This window comes from Phoxinus phoxinus (assembly GCF_949152265.1).
Source record: "Phoxinus phoxinus genome assembly, chromosome: 4".
Classification (NCBI taxonomy): Eukaryota; Metazoa; Chordata; class Actinopteri; order Cypriniformes; family Leuciscidae; genus Phoxinus; species Phoxinus phoxinus.
In genome coordinates, this window is record NC_136879.1 from 21964658 (window position 1) to 21982248 (window position 17591).

The following is a 17591-nucleotide window of genomic DNA, read 5'->3' on the forward strand; positions in this document are numbered from 1 at the left end:
TCCTTTTCCTGCATGGATGCTATTCTAGTAAATAATTTACAAAACACCAAACAGTGCCTTCCCTATTACCCCACAAATTGGTTTTCTGCCAAGAGGTGGGAATTGAATTGCCACCACCAAAATCCTGTATTTTCTCTCCCAAGAGATACAGAGGCGATTATTTGCTGGATTTGCCCGGTCCTCGTCTGTGAGTCATTCTTGATTTAGGCTCTAATCAATCCTTCATGCCGTGATCCCATTGAGTGGATTTCGCCAGCGTGACTGTAACAAAGCAGCACTGCCCTACATTAGACGAGTAATGACCTCACACTTCACCAATGCTTGTTTTTTGAATGGCCACAAGATGAATATCAATGCTACAGGCAGAAGTTTTACTGCAAAGATAGTGATGTCAGTTCAGTGACACAGCATTGGAATTTACTGTATTTGACAGGGTGATTACAGTGTTTCTAAATTGTGTGCAATACATTAAGATTGGCATGTTTCTGAAGGTTTAACTGGGGGGCAGTTGTGGCCTAATGGTTAGAGAGCCGGTCGAAGGTCGCGGGTTCGAGTCTCGGTACCATCAGAAAATGTAGTTGGGGGTGTCAAACAGCGCTCTCTTCAATCTCATAACCCTCAACTGAGGTTCCCTTGAGCAAGGCACCTAACACCCAATCGCCTCCGGGCCCCTCAGCTAAAATGGCTCCCCACTGCTCCTCCGGGTGTGTGTGTGTGTGTTCAATACTCACTGCTGCGTGTGCACTTGGATGGGTGAAATGCAGAGCACAAATTCCGAGTATGAGACACACCATACTTGGCTACACGTCACGTCACTCAATGATGTATGTTTATGCTGAAATAAAAATGTATAAAAAAAAAAAAAAAAAAAAAAAACATCTATCACTTATCATTATGTGTAGTGATTTGGCTCACGTGATTTAAGTTTCATGCTTCAGAACATCCGTTAAGGGAAAATAGGGAGCATCGATGCTCCCTGGTTTTCACGGTGCATTGTGGGACTTTTTAGAGAGCGAAAGTTTCAGTACACTCACACTGGAAGGATTTTGCGATTGAGACAGTCAGCATTAAAGCATTTCAACATTCAACAAGAAATGTTTCTTGAGCTCTAAATCATCATATTAGAATGATTTCTGAAGTATGACTGGAGTAATAATGCAGAAAATTCAGTTTTTCCATCACAGAAATAAATTACATTGTAAAATATTATTGTTTTTACTGTATTTTATCACATACTTGCAGCGCATAAGAGACTTGCGTGTATCCATTTGAAAACAAGAGACAAGCCCTCCCAATCTGGTATATCTTGCCCCAACTTCCTGTTTAAAAATGTCAACATGTGAAAGAAAACTGCTTTGGCCGAGCCATTTTTGGGGTCTTGAGAAGCGTTTGATTTAGAGCATTAGTTGCGCACATGGTTTTGACACTTGAGAGTCAGAGTTTCAAGCCTGGCCTCTGTCATGTCCCGATCCCATTCCTGTCAACACTCTTCTCTCTGCTAAAGGGCATAAATCCCTCCAAAAAAAGCCTTTGACATAGTTTAAAATCTTTTTCTGCCCCCAGTAGCAAATTTACATCCTTTCTAGCCAATCACGGCTATTTTCAGAAAAACGGAGTTATGACCCATTTAGTCACTTCTTCCGCTATCCCCACTGAGAAAAGCAGAGCGTATAGAGCTGGCGACATGGCTTGCCATTTCTTTGCCCTTGATAATAGCAGAAGCAGCAGATGTTCTTCCCAAATAACACATAACCTCCTCCGGAATCCATTTGAGATTCTCAAGCATTTATGGGGTTCTTAATTTTTATTAGCGTAAAATTGTGGCCTTTAAAACATATAATACATGTAACCTCAGGTCAGAACTCAGGACTTTAGTTCTTATGATTTTTTTAACCATATGGCAGTGAGCCCTTGCTTTTCAACCATCTCTTGGTAGCTCTTGACAACCACTTTAGTAAGACTTTCACTTCCAAATTGCTGTGGAAACTGTTGTTAAGCCAGGTCTCCATAGCAACACCCTGTCCTGATTCTTAGATCAAGGACGACGGAAGGTTTACTGTGAGAATGCATCAACTGACGGACAGAGCTTTCTAACACTCTCTCTCTCTCTCACACACACACACACACACACACACACACACACACACACACACACACACACACACACACACACACACACACACAGTCACACACACACACACACACGCAGACGCACACACACACACACACACACACACACACACACACACACACACACACACACACACACACACACACACGCAGACGCACACACACACACACACACACACACACACTTATCTCTCACAGTATTGCTGCCACATTGCAGTAGCAAATGTCACTCTTGACTCGTCACTGTTCTGACATTCTGAAAAGTATCAACAAACATCGTGTCACTTTGACAAACCAAAGGACCAGCTGTCTTTCACTGACACATGTCCCTCACGGTCAGCTTTCCGTCCCTGGTAATGGTTGCCTCTGACAGAAAAAAAACTTCCATTTTAACTATTGCTCATCGCTAGATTCCTGTCAATCGTTTATTTGTCTATATCAAAAAAGCTTTACACAGACAAGACAGCCATCCTCACTGTAATTATTGTTCCCACAGGAATCCTGTTTTTGGTTGTAATTATAGTGACAGACTGAACAGCAAGAGGCGTAAATGTATAATTATAGTCAGTTCCAGTGAAGAGTGATAACATTAGTGTGAGGAGTGATAACAATGTTTTTAAAAAGGCATTCACTATGGTACTGTGAACTCTTTAGTTACTTTAGATTCATTTAGGATTTACTATTATCATTAATTACCATGGATCAAATGTAGGTGTCGTTCATGATGTTCTACAGTTTAATTCACAGCATGTTAAGATGCAAATTGACAAGATTTTTATATATATTGGAAATAAAACTCCTCCAACCTCTCTCTCTCTCTCTCTCTCTTCTTCAAAAGTATCTTTATTACAATATTATTACAATATTGTAATATTGTATACAATACAATATTACAAAAATATTCAAACTTCTGAACGGTAGTGTACTGTGTGTTGAGATTCAACAAATTCATTGGAATTCAACACAGTCACACAACAGATAATCATTTGTCCTACTGGTTTGTGATAAAACATAAATAATTGCTGACTAATCAATAATTTTGACTAATTATAATATGTATATTTCTTTCAGCTTATTTACATTTTGCCATACAACAGTAGAAATATCCATAACATTGTTTTCAGATAACTTATATAAAAGATGACATCAAAATTTGAATCTATCAATTTTACATTGATGTTTGATGGCTATAAAAGGTATTGTCAGTATTATTTATGCATTTACATTAGTCTTCCTTGGTAACACTTTATTCTACTAACATAAGTAAAGCAACTTTTATAACTACATGTCAACTAACTCTCATTAGAGTATTAGCAGACTGTCTGCTTAATATCTGCTAACTCTTTATTGTTATGGTCCTCCAACAAACTACTGACTATAAGTAACTACATGTCAACTTATTCTACTAACCCGAACCCTAACAACCAACCCGAACCTAACAGTTTACTAATACTCTAATGAGAGTTAATGTTGAAATGTAGTTGCAAAGTTATAGTTAGTGGAATGAATGTCTGAAGTGGACCATCGAAATAAAGTGTTTCCTCTTCCTTCAGTCCGTGCCACATTTACAATGTGTTCATACCAGATGCTCTCTTCCACTTCTCTTCCTGTCATGTAAACCAAAAGGTCTCATTTACAAGCCATTTACAATGTGTTCATACCAGATGCCATCATTAAAAATCTCCCTTTTTTTAAATTATTCTCATATTTTTGTTAATAGAGATGAAACCCGAAGTAGAATCGTCCCCTGGCACCCTGAGCCGTCACCCGCTCGGATTAGAACAGCCTTCAGTCAGTTTTACACATTCCTGGTCCCTTGCATGTTTGCTCAATAAATATTTTTAGTGTGTTTGTTTATTCTTTGAGATAGCAAAAAAAAAAGTGTAGTATTCCCAGCTCCATTTAACACATCTTTAAATCTGTTTCTGCAGAATTCCCTCCAAAACGAACGCAGAAAGTGTGAAAGGAGTCAGGTTCCGTCTGGTCCTGCTAATGTGTGAACGTCGTGAGCTTCCTTTTCCCCTGAAACTTTCCAGACACTTGACGTGTCAATCCGACCCAGTGGCCCTATTTCACAGAAAACTGTCTGTCAAAAAATGAATATTCTCCCCTAGTCGTGTTTCTGAAGTCTGACAGCAGCCGTAGCTAATGATTCTCTCAACCAACCCGGAATACTTCGGCCTTTTCTCCTTTAAACTGTCAATAAAGTCGATCTCTAACTTTTTTTTTGCATGCGTTTATGTATCTAGTGTCACCGCGCAGTGATCCTTACGCTCTATTCTGCCGTTTCTTTGCCGATATTTCCTGACTGGTTTCTCTCTTGACAGGCCTCGGCCCTCCGGCAGACCAGACCAAGGTGATTAAGGAGTTCCGTTATCTTTCCCAGAAGCTCTTTGTATCAGTGTCTGTCTTTGCCGGGCTGGGAATCATTCTAGGCATAGTGTGCCTCTCCTTCAACATATACAACAGCAGCATCAGGTCAGTATCCTGTGTTCAAAGAAAATCCACATGCCTTAAACCTTACAATTACTGACTCAACTCATTTTTCTTCATTAAAAATTTTGCCATACAACAGCAAATATGCCCCTAAAATTGTTTTCAGATAACTTTCTAAAAGATGATGACATCAAAATGTGAATCTATTGATTTGGTATTGATGTTTGACTGCTTGAAAAGGTCTTGTCAGTATTGACAGTCTTCCTTCAGTCTGTGCCCTGCTCTCTTCCTCTTTGATCTCCTGTCACGTAAACCAAATGTCTTGTTTACAAGCCATTTACAATGATGGCATCATTAAATATCTCTGTTATATAGAAAATTATTCCCATTTTGCAACATTTTTGTTGTTAGAGATGAAAAACGAATGGCACCCTGAGCCCAAAATCTTACAATTAACAGTCATTTTATGGTTATTTTAATGTTGTTCATGTTCAGTATGCCAATGTATTTCAGTATTTCCGTCAATGGCGGGTTAATATATATATAAAAAAAAAAAACGATTTGTCAATGAGGTAGGAAAAATAAAATAAAAATTACTTTAATATTCAATATTTAAAAAAATATTTCATTAAACATATGTTGTCTAAAAAAAGTATTTTTTATCTTATTTTAAGGGTGAGATTTATATATTTTTATTGAAAAAAAATAGTTTTTTTCAGTGCAGTGCAGCTTCATTACAAAGCGACATTACATTTTGGCTGGTTCACAAAACACGATTTCACACAATTTAAATGAAATGATCATGGAAGGAGAAGTTTTAATAAAACCCATTTTGACCTGGGGAGGATTTTTAGAAGATAAGGATGAAGGAAAATCCATTTTTCATGATTTTATGAGTCCTTTAAATGCTCCCATGCCACTTACAAAGTAATATTTCAGCCCAACATTTTGAAATGGTGTAATTTATCTGTGGACTGAGTTGTAGTGTGTTCTGACCCTCCTGACAGATACATCCAGAACTCTCAGCCCTATCTGAACAACATGACGGCGGTGGGATGCGTGCTGGCATTGGCAGCTGTCTTTCCTTTGGGCATCGATGGCCTCCATGTCCATAGATCACAGTTCCCTGTAGTGTGCCAGGTAGAGTCGTAAATGTTATAGGCTCTTTTATATTGCCGTTTCCTCTCATTCAGCCTTGACCTTTGAGCACAGTGAAGATTTGTTGTAAAAAAAATGAATTGCTGCTTTGGAGATAAGCTCCCAAATGAACTCTCTCTCTCTCTCATCCTCTCGTAGTTTCGCCTGTGGCTGCTAGGACTTGGCTTCAGTTTAGCCTATGGCAGCATGTTCACCAAGATCTGGTGGGTTCACACGGTCTTCACCAAGAAAGATGAGAAAAAAGAGAAGAGGAAGGTAAAGCAATCTTGAGTGGATCTTTCATTTAAAGGAACAGCTTGCACAATAATTAAAAATGATTTCCCTTAATGACTTTCTTTCCATCTGCACACAGCTTCACAATATTGTAATTTAATTATTATATTCTTTTTAAATTATAAATAAATCGAATAATATTTTTATTTACAATTAATTAGGTATAACATATTATTAATATATAATAATTAAAATTACAAGGGCAGATATATTTTTAATATTACCATGTACAGAATATATTTATAAAAATGTTAACGTACAGTTGTGGTCAGAATTAATGGCACCCCTGGTAAATATGATGAAAGATGGCTGTAAAAATAAATCTGCATTGTTTATCCTTTTGATCTTTCATTCAAAAAATTAGCAAAAATCAAACCTTTCATTGATGTAAAAGAATTGAAAGTGGGGGGGAAATCAAATAATTTAGTATGTTTCAAATATCTAGTATATTCCCATTCATATTGACACGTTTTAGCACACCAGGGTGACTATAGTTCTAAGAATATAGTTCTGATGTGCATCAAAAGATTGTTGAGATTCACAAAATAGAAAGTGGCTGTAAGAAAAAAAGTATTAGCATATGAATTAATGTACTACAGTATATATAGTATATGACTGATTTATAAATAATAATTTATTAATTTAATAATTATTAATTGTAATTATTAACAATTATTATTATTTTCCAAAAAAGTGTGTCAGCGTAAACATTTTGCTAAACATTTACTTGAGCTCTACAATAGAAAGAAAACCATTCTGAATCTCAAGGGTGAGTCAACTGTTTTTGGTGAACTTTAAGTATTGGATTTCACATCAATTATAATTTGTTTAATTAGAATGATGACAGGGCTTGTAGAGTTTGCTCAAGACTTTGCATTTTTAATCATTTATTTCAATTTAATAATTATTTTCAGATGATTTAGCAGAATCTGCAGATGTGAGGAGCAGCACGCTTGCATTACGCAGCGCTGCCTAGTTCACTGTTATCTACTGCATATTAAACAATCCCACACCGATGACTCTACAGTGAGCTAGATGAAGCTTCCCAGCATGAAATAGAGAAGAACCTTCCCCCTCCTTTCGCTTATTCTTGCTGCGAGAAGTTCTGTCCGTTTCATCCTTACACAACACAAACACACTATTAGCATCTTGACACATGTGTTCGCTCTGATCCTGTGTCCTAAAGCAATAAGACACGGCATTAGGGAAACCCTAAGACCTCATCAAACGACAACCAGATTACCCCAACTATGCAATATGGATGAATATGGATGAGCATTAAACTTCTTTTACGGAAATCCGACCTTCAGGGGGCTTTATTATTCAAGCGCTCTGCGCGACGAATCGAGATGACTTTCAACTCTCCCAATGTCCGTAATGGGGCAATTTGCCTAAGTGGTTCGACAGCACTTGAAGAAAGTTCGGCGCTCAGGCTGAATGTGGTAGAAACGGGGCTCTCGGGTCATTTGACGCCTTCACGGCGATTAAGAGAGAGAGAGAGAGAGAGAAAAGAAAGTGTGCTGCGAAGCTCGGTTCTATCCCGTTTTCCCGGCCCAGAGGGAGCCTGCGGCCATATATTAATGGATGGAATGGGAGCTGAAAATAACTCCACATTTGTAACACATGACTTTCGTGATGTTTGCTGATGATTGGCATTCCGCTTTCCTGTTACCCACCATGCAGTGGAGTAAACACAATTGTTATGGTGTCAGAGCAATTCCATCATTTACCTTGACAAGAAAATAAACGTGTTATTCAGAACAGCACCTTGACGGCGCTGGTACTTTAAAAGAGTTCCGTCGGTATTTACTCGCCCTTCGTGTCATTCCAAACCCAAATGCTCATGTAGAACGTAAAACTTTTTGAAGAATCATTATACAGCTTTTTTCAATGACATTTAAGCTCCAAAAAGGACAAATAAATCACCAGTGCAAAATATGATATGACCAATAAGTTATGGCAACATATGTTTTTACATTGCTTTAACTCCTCAAAATAAGTTAAGCAATTTTCTTAATTTTTTTAAGTTTCAACTCATTTTTTAAAGTCAGTTTGATGTAATTTAAATTGAAATTACTTAAACATCCAAGTTGATTGTACTTAATTTAAGGCAGGAACTTTTTCTTTCTTTCTTTCTTTTTTACAGTGTAGTTCATAGGGCTTATGTGCTGTATTTCAAGTCTTCTGAAATCATACGATAATTGTGTGTAAAACTGACTAAAATTTAAGTCATTATTCACTGATCATTTTCATTGCTGCATGCTGAAAAGTCTGCTTCTCACACAAAGCTAGTGTATGGACCACTTTATGATGCTTTCATGGTGTATGTGTTGTAATATTTGTGGCTTTTTTTTTAAGCTTCAGCAAAAGGAATCTTGTTTACCAAAATTGCGATTGTGGGTTTGCAGTCTGAATTTAACGTGATTACTTAAAAAGACAAAAAATAATGACAAAAAAGACAACTTCTATTGAGTTGTTCTCACAAGATGCACGCAGAATAAACACAGCACGATTAGTGTTGTTCGATTCACGAACAAATGACACTTATTAGCAGATTCATGAGTTGTTTTAAGAAATTGCTCAGCATGACTCACAAACCCACAAGATAACGATCTGACAAATCAAAGGTGATACATTTTAGCAGAATCTTTTGAGGAATAGAAAGTTTAAAAAACAGCATTTGTTTGAAATCCAAATCTTTTGTAACATTATAAATGTATTTACTGTCACTTTTGATTAATTTAATGCATCCTCTCTGAATAAAAGTATTCATTTATTTAAAACAATAAAAAGTATGGACCCCAAATTTTGAATGGTAGTGTCCCTTGTAACTTACTTTGTAAAACCTAGGCATCATTACTTGCTGTCAGAGTCTACAACAATGTCTATAACTTCTGTGACCTTGCTTTTATTTCCCCATTTATATTAGTTGCTTGTTATGGTCTTGACGTTTCGTGACTGTGTACCATTGACTGACGATTATGCTCTTGTCATTTCTCCACAGCACCTGGAGCCGTGGAAGCTATACGTGACCGTTGCAGTTCTGCTGGCTATTGATGTTATCTCTCTGCTCATCTGGCAGATCATGGACCCACTGCACATAACCGTGGAGGTGTGGTGACACTTTATTATTCTTTTTTTTTATTCTTGTTGTTACTTTGATTTTTATGATGCGTTTCCTCTGAGATGCCTTGGAAATTTCTGCCAAGCAAGCGCACGGAAGTAGGTGTTAATGGTGAAGGATTGTAGAGCGGTGCTCTGCTGCATTGACCTCAATCTCTGTCCTTTAAAGTGCTCTCTCTCGCTCTCTTGTTTTCTCGCTCTAAGCAGAAGTTCACTAAAGAGGCTCCTAAAGAAGATCTGGATGTGTTGATTCAGCCTCTTCTCGAGCACTGCAGTTCAGAGAAGATGAACACGTGGCTTGGTACGTATCCAGAATTCACTCACCGTGTCTCAGTGACTCTTTTTAGTGGTGTTTGCTAAGGATTTTTCATTTAAACCCGTAATGCTAAATATTCAATTTTGTTGTGTAACTCAGGAATATGAATATATTATAACGATAATAAATAAACATGTTTTGCATGATTTATTTCCCTTCAAATTACCCTGTGGGGCTGTGCGTTTAACACCCCTTGTCTAGAACATTATATATATATATAATTATCCATATGGTTGCTTCTCACTCTACACTGATACAATCTATCTCCGAAATTTAGATTAATAATTTGTTATATGCTCAAGAGTTTTTTTCCGCCAGTTCATTTTGTATTCCTCTCACTATTTCACAAAATCATCCCCCCCCCTTTCTCTCTCTCTCTCTCTCTCTCTCAATCTCACTCTCTCACCATCTCTTTTTCTCTCACTCTCTCACCATCTCTTTTTCTCGTACTTTTCCTCTTGCTCTGACTTCCTATCAGAGCGCCGCAGTGTAAAATTAAATTTTGTGGGTCAGTGCCCAGGTCTGGATCTCATAGCCTGACTCTCTCACACTGTACAGGAAGATAATATTACAGAGAGAGAGAAGAAAAAAAAACTTCCCTGAACTCAAAATGAGATTAAACTCTAATGTGACTTATTAGTCCTTCTCTTCTCTCTCACTTCCTTTTCAATTCTTCCTGTTTTTATTTATTTATTTTTGTCTTTTCATTTCTTTCACAACATTTTGAATATGGACAATATAGACTGGACAGAGATCATCCATCTTCAGATAGTCTTCAAGGGTGAATCTCATGCCCGGATCATATGTTACAATTTTGGAAAAAACATTTGCACTAATTTCATGACAGTTGAGCACATTTTCACCAGGCTTTGTAATATGGAAAAAAATATGTACTGCATGTAATACACAAAACATTTTATATTATTTACATTTTTAAAGTATTCATACATCATCAAAATTTGGAACCCAAACTCTTCTTTTGTCGCTAAGAAAAATCTAATGGACTCATTCATTCATGACATCACTCAAAAATATAGCAAATTAGAAAATACTATACTTACATTTTTTCCAGTGTAAAATACAACTTTAGTTAATCTCTATTGCTATGTTTTCTATGAGGTTACAGACACTACTGTTAAAATGTTTGCGCTTTTTATTTTAGAAAGAAGTATCTTATGCTCGTGAACCAAGGCTGCATTTATTTCATAAATACAGTAAAACAGTAATATTGTGAAATGTATGCTCAAGAAACATTTCTTATTATTATCAATGTTGGAAACTGTTGTTTTGAATAGTGGTGGTGTAGATGGTGTCGAATCAAACCTCACCATTTTACTGTCAAAAAGTTTTTGTTTTTTTTCATATTTGCCTCAGTTTGAAAGAATCATTAAAAATAACTGGTTTAAATCGAACAGAAAACGGTAGGTTCACTATTTTTGAGTTATTCTGCCTACATTGTTTTTTTGTATGTTACTGGACTCAAAACCATCACATGTACCTCAAGTATCACAGAAATATCATGATCCCAGAGCTTAAACCAGCCTCCGAGCTTTAAGAGCACTCACTATAAGTAATGCCTGCTCCCTTCAGGTGTGGTGTACGGCTACAAGGGACTTCTGCTGCTGCTCGGCATCTTTCTGGCCTACGAGACCAAGTCCATTTCCACCGAGAAGATTAATGACCATAGAGCGGTCGGCATGGCCATCTACAATGTGTCTGTAAGTCTGACTGCTGGCTATTTCTATGTTCACAGCATATAATGTCCTCACAGTAGAGCCTAACCGTAGCTGACAGCTGGGCGAAACACCTGAGATTGTTTCATCTAATATATAGCTACGTATATCGCAAGTGTATCAGTGTGTTGCAAGAATATGTGCCCTTTCAGCCAAAACTGTTTAACTATTATATCTTTCCCATGCGTTTTACTGTGTTTAAAAGTCACAGTCCTATGACAAAAAGAAAAAGTTAATTAACTGAAACTGCTAATGAGCAGGTGCGGAAACTGTCGCCCAGGGCGGTAGCATTATCTGGGCCGGTGTTTTGTTGGTCGCTGAGTTTGAGAATTGAGACCCAGCAGGTGACTTTGCTTCCCTCTCGCACTTCATATGCCATTTTATTATATAACAATAAATGGTTTGCTCATGAAGTATGTCTCTTTACCTGCTAGAAGACAAAAATTAAGGATGACAATAGCGCTGTACAGTACAGGTCATGTTAATCTAATCACAAAATAAAAAGCACACTAATAGCTAATATTTATACTCTACCGTTCAAAAGTTTGGAGTCAGAAATTAATACTTTTATTCAGCAAGGATGCATTATATTGATTAAACTGAAAAGTGAGAGCAAAGACATTTATAATGTTACAAAAGACTTTTTTTAAATAAACGTTGTTCTTTCTGTTCGCCCAAGAGTCATGGATAAAAATGTAAGATAGCCGTTTTCATGTGGAAAAAATACAAAAGGTAATTGCTATGCATTTTGGACTTTTCTCTTAGAATTGTGAGATAAAAACTCAATATTGCGAGTTATAAAGGGAGACTTTTCTCACATGACTTTTCAGATTTTTGCCCCCCTCAGAATTGGACTTTATAACTCACAATTGCGAGTTTATATCTCACAATTGCAAGAATAAAGCCAGAATTGTGAGATAAAAAGTAGCAATTACTTTTTGTATTTTTTATTCAGCGGCAGAAACACACTTTCATATTTTCTTACTCCTTCAGGATTCGACCTTTATCACTATTAGCGAATCTCGCGCCATTTTAAACAGGCACTAGTTCCACATCAAAGATATTATTTTGTACTTTGTTTAATTCAGGATACTTATTGTCTTATATTCTTAATTTATAGCTAATGTTATTTTATGTTATTCTATTAGGTTGAAAAGTATAAATAGAATTGATTTATACTACAATTTATGTAGGCCTATACTAAATATTTACATGTGTGTATTAAAATGATTTATAAGCTAACATTAAATACTAACTGTGAAAACAAAAGAATAGCTTGACGTAATGCTAACTTTAAGTGTATTTATTTTTATCAACATCAACAGTCTCCTTGTGTTCGAGCCTTTTTTTAGCACATTCTTTGAATGAAGCGTTGATTACTGTGGTTTTGTGCTTCGCTCTGAATCGCTCAACTGCTTGAAAACAGTTTGATTCCGGCAATAACTCCAAGTGCTTCGCCGGATGATTTGCATAATTGCACCCATTTGCTCAAACTCAGACTAAAACATCTTAATGAGGAAACAAGTAACACTTCACTGGTAATGCTTTACGTCAGTCCTACAGCTCTTTTGCAGAAGATCCGATTGAGTCCCAGAACTGCTCCATGTTTCTGCTGTGTGTCGGGAATAACCAGCTCCGATAGCACCGAATAGCTCACATCGCTCCGGTGCTGTAGAGGTCAGAGAGGAAATAGACTTTAGTGGTGTTCTGGATGTTGTTTTGACACCAGACAGTCGTGACAGTCGGTTCATTGCTCGCAGTTATCTGTGTGTTGAGTCATTCTGAGCCGTTGATGGTAAATACCAGCTATTTTTCTGCTCTGTTCACCAGATATGACATCTCCAGTGATCGTATTAGATCTCCAACTCTGAGCTGCCCGCTGCAAGTGTTTTGACAGAATGACATTTTTTCATCAACAGTTCTCGCTCTCTCTCTTTCTTTGTCTCTCATTCTGCTTTATTTATCTCTTCACTAACTTTAACTTTCTCAGTTCTCATTCATGGCACTGTTTCTGCTCTGCAATTACATTTTTTGTTACAGTTGATTTACACCCTCTAGTGGCGGTGATAGTTTAGTACATAAAGGTCTTGTTTAGACAGTAAAAAATAGGGTTTTCCCCCTGACATTACCTCATATTAATTTTTTCTCTCTCACAAAATGACAGAAAGTGAGTCCTTAAAGGGATAGTTCACCCCAAACTTAATATTTTGTCATCATTTACTCGCCTAATATGAGTTTCCGTCTTCTGTTGAACACAAAAGAAGATATTTTAAACAATGTTGGTAACCAGAGTTGACGGCACCCATTGACTTCCATAGTATTTTTTTTTTCTACTATGGAAGTCAATGCCACTGTTAAACCATTTTTTGGTTTAACTTAAAAAAGCAAGTTACCTTCTTGCCTTAAAATTTTTGAGTTCGTTGTAATTAAAAATTTGAGTTAATACAATGAAGAAGAATGGTTTAATAAACAGAAACTCAAAATAGTATGTTATCTTCACACATTAGTTATCAATGTTGATTCGACAAAAGATAAAAAGTTGTGATAACAAATCATGGAAATATTTTTTTACAGTGTGGGTGCCGTCAACTGTCTGGTTACCAACATTGTTTAACATATCTTATACTTTCTTATACGGAAACTCATACAGGTTTGGAACAACTTTAAGGGTGAGTAAATGATGACAGAATTTTTATTTTTGGGTGAACCATCTCTTTAAGAACTGCTTAAAACACAGAATCAGTTATATCTTTACGTGATAAACGATGTTCTGTCTTTGTTTCTGTCTTCAGGTGCTGTGCATGATTACTGCTCCAGTGACCATGATCCTCTCCTCTCAGCAGGACGCTTCATTTGCGTTCGCCTCTCTGGCCATCATTTTCTCAGTCTACATCACACTCGTGGTGCTCTTCGTGCCCAAGGTCTATGCACTTCAATAATCCCCTGCTTTATATCACTTCCACATTCATGCTGGTTCGTCTTTATGGTAGACGCTGGTTTCTCATTGTGTCTGATTTCTGTTCTGTTCTGTTCTGTCCCTTGACACGGTTTCGTTTTTTGTTACCGCATAAGTGCATTGTGTTAAGCTATGTTTCGTTTTCAACACATGAAAGTGATGTTTTACAAAACATCTTGGAGAATGCTCACCTAGAGAGTATATTATGCATTATTTTTACACAGTCCTCAGTTTGCTTGATTCTGACTGGTTTTTAGTTTGACTTATTTTAGTATTATACTATTATAGTTTTTATTTAAAAAAAAAATTAGCTTTATATATATATATATATAAAAAAAATTAATTTCAGTTTTAGCTTTTATTTATTTCCAGTAAGTAATTTTAAAAGAGCTTTTTGTTGTTTTTATTATTTCCTATGAAATAATACTTTTTAGGTTTCATTTATTTTTTTGATTTTTTTTGTTTGCTTTATTTCAGTTTTAGTTTATTTCCAGTTAAACATGCTTTTGTCATTTTTATTATTTTAATTGTTATCTTAAGGGTTAATTTAATTTAATATCAGTTAACTTTATTTCAGTTGTAGTTTTTGTGTTTTTTAGTTAATAATTTTAGTACTTCAACTTATTTCAGATAGTTGCCAAAAAACATTTCTAGCTTTTTAGTTTTTCATGTAATATTTATATTTAAATTTAATTTCAGCTTCAATTCAATTATTTTACTAAATGTTTTTTTTTTTTTTTTTTTTTTTTTTTTTTTTATAATAGCCCTGCTTTGTGGCCTTGTTCTTCTCACATAAGTTATATTTTTTTAAATTCAAATCAGTATTTCATGTCAATTAATTTATTAGGTGAGTAACCATGTAACAATGCACAAAAAAAAAGATCTTTATCTCTAAGTTGATTCATGTAATGACTGGCTGGCTGTAAATTATCCTGTCCTCTCTTGCACAATATCACCCATATGAACTATTGGTTTCAGTGATATTTCATAAATTCAGTGTTCGTTTCCTGCAGTGTCTCATAGATTATTACGGTCGTTTCTGCAGATCCGGCGTTTGATCACTCGTGGCGAGTGGCAGTCGGAGCAGCAGGACACGCTGAAAACCGGCTCGTCCACCAACAACAATGACGAGGAGAAGTCCCGACAGCTGGAGCGCGAGAACAGGGAACTCCAGAAGATCATTCAAGAGGCACGTGCTCCTTTTCTCTCTCTATCCGTCACTTCCTCTTCTCCTCGTGTGCACACAGCTTGCCTCTTCTTAATTAACACCATAATAAATGAACGAATGAACACAACAGAAATCCATAGGGTAGAATGAATTATTGAAATGATATCATACACGTCCTTGTCTTTGACCTTCTCAGCACATGACTGTGCTTTCACATGGTGTCCGTTCAGTAAGTTCAGAATATGCTTTTATATGTTAATATACAAATGAACTTCAGAATATTATTAATAAAATATGAATAATACATAATACAAATTTGGATTTTATATATATATAAAATATTATTATTACTTCAAAAGTTTCAAATGTGGCACATTCAAAGTCAAGTTTTTAATTTGATTGGTAAATAATATATATTTATATTTTTTGTACAGAAGGAAGAGAGAGTGACGGAGCTGCGGGGTCAACTGGCAGAACGCCAGGCCTTGCGTTCTCGCAGGCGCACATCCGTCCAGAATCAGAACCAGAACCACAGCGTCCCGTCCTCTCAGGCCGAACCCCCCAGCTACTCCACCCCCACGGACAAACAATCCCTGCCTCCGTCCTTCTCCAACTCTTCCAACCTCTACCAGGGCGAGGGCAAACTGAGCCGGAACAACTGCCACAACAGCCGTCTGCCCCTGCTGTACAAATGAGTCCGGGATGCTGGAACCTCAGAAGGCAATGTAAAGTTGTATCTAGAAACTGGTTGTTTATGTACTTTATTTTGAAGTTGGTGGGTTTTTCACTCCGCTTTTAGATTCCTGACATTCCTGAACCTGAACCTACTTTTGATAACTCCCTATATCTCAGCTATAAAACACTAAATAAAAATAAAAAAAATCTCTGTATTTAATATGAATTCACATTCTGCAAAAACTACACTGCCTTTCAAAAGTTTGAGGTTGCTAAGATTATTATTTTTTTTTTTTAAGAAGTCTCTTGTGCTCACCGAGTCTGCATTTGTTTGATCAAAAACACAGTAAAACAGTAATATTATGAAACATTATTACAATTTAAAGTAACTTTTAAAGCTGAATTTTAAGCATCATTACTCAACAATGAATATCAGTTCTTTGATTAACCGAACGTTAAAAAAAAACAGCATTTATTTAGTCTTTACTGTAATTTCCGGATCAATTTAGTGCAACCTATTTGAATAAATGTACTAATTTCTTTAAAAAAAAAAAAAAAAACTTATAGACCCTAAACATTTGAATGGTAGTGTGTATGGAAACTAATTTCTGTTGCACAGTCAACATTGATTTTATCCACCAAAAACCAATGATGTCAGAAAACAACGTTTTCTTGTCCGTTAATCAAACATTCTTTATAGGAATATTCTGGGTTCAGTTCAAGTTAAGCTCAATTGACAGCATGTGTTGTTTTGTCAATTAGCATAAACAAATATCCCTCAAATTGTCCCTCATTTATCATAAAAACACTTATTCAGTGTAATATTTAAGCTGTAAAGTTGTTTAAACTGTCATTTTTACAGTTGTTCGAGGGTTTCAGGTTTTTTTTGGTGTTGCTTTGTCATAGTGACAGTTACACAAAATATGTTCGTTAGCAATTTTATCACACTTAAATTCACCCTATCCATCCCAAACTGCTTTTCCTCTGACGGGTCATGGGAAATTAATCCGAAATGCATGTTATAGATCTTATTGTAAACAATTAATCCGTGTGTCGCAAAAATTGACGTTGTAATACTTCCAGACCTTCCCTAATTCCTACGTATGCAGGATTTTAGTCCGCTCAAACTCCGCCTCTACAAGCTCTGCCTCCACTTTCGAGAGCAACGCCCATTTCTTAAAATCCAATCAACAACCGAGCATACAACCAAGTCCCCGCCCTATAATATTTATTTTTCGAGTATCCATTAGGCCTACACTCTGTGCATCACAATAAAGAAGAAACGATCTGTCGCTATTTCCATTTCATCGCCACATTCACTTTCATTGTAAATGCCTCAATGTAATCGCGTTTGTTTTTTAAAGACAAATGGGGACAAAATTGACATTTTTGTGATAATGAAGATTGTCAATGCTTAACTTGTACTGAACCTGTAATATTCTTTGAAGAGGCCGTAAAGGCCGAATGCTGGAGGTTCTGGTTGGAGCAGGAGTGAAGACGAGTGGAGAGTTACTTAAAACACGCGTGTAATCTGTCATTATTTTGCCCCTGACCGTAGCACTTAAACCGGAGTTCTTCAAGGGGAACTGACTGTTTTTGCAATTGGACTGGCGTAAATCCCTT

At 36.5% G+C, this 17591-nt stretch overlaps 1 protein-coding gene across 3 annotated transcripts in view; it reads left to right on the forward strand.

The window, feature by feature from the left end:
• The window catches only part of gabbr1a (gamma-aminobutyric acid (GABA) B receptor, 1a), a 49180-nt gene extending 33019 nt beyond the window's left edge, over positions 1-16161 (forward strand). For all 3 annotated transcript variants that reach the window (XM_079609086.1, XM_079609087.1, XM_079609088.1), the window contains 9 exons: positions 4458-4608; positions 5574-5706; positions 5863-5979; positions 9002-9109; positions 9328-9421; positions 11027-11154; positions 13962-14090; positions 15171-15314; positions 15728-16161. In XM_079609086.1, the coding sequence (XP_079465212.1) occupies positions 4458-4608; positions 5574-5706; positions 5863-5979; positions 9002-9109; positions 9328-9421; positions 11027-11154; positions 13962-14090; positions 15171-15314; positions 15728-15988 (1265 nt within the window). In that variant the 3' untranslated portion in view covers positions 15989-16161. The remainder of the gene's footprint in view (positions 1-4457; positions 4609-5573; positions 5707-5862; positions 5980-9001; positions 9110-9327; positions 9422-11026; positions 11155-13961; positions 14091-15170; positions 15315-15727) is intronic.
• Positions 16162-17591: the final 1430 nt, after the last annotated feature.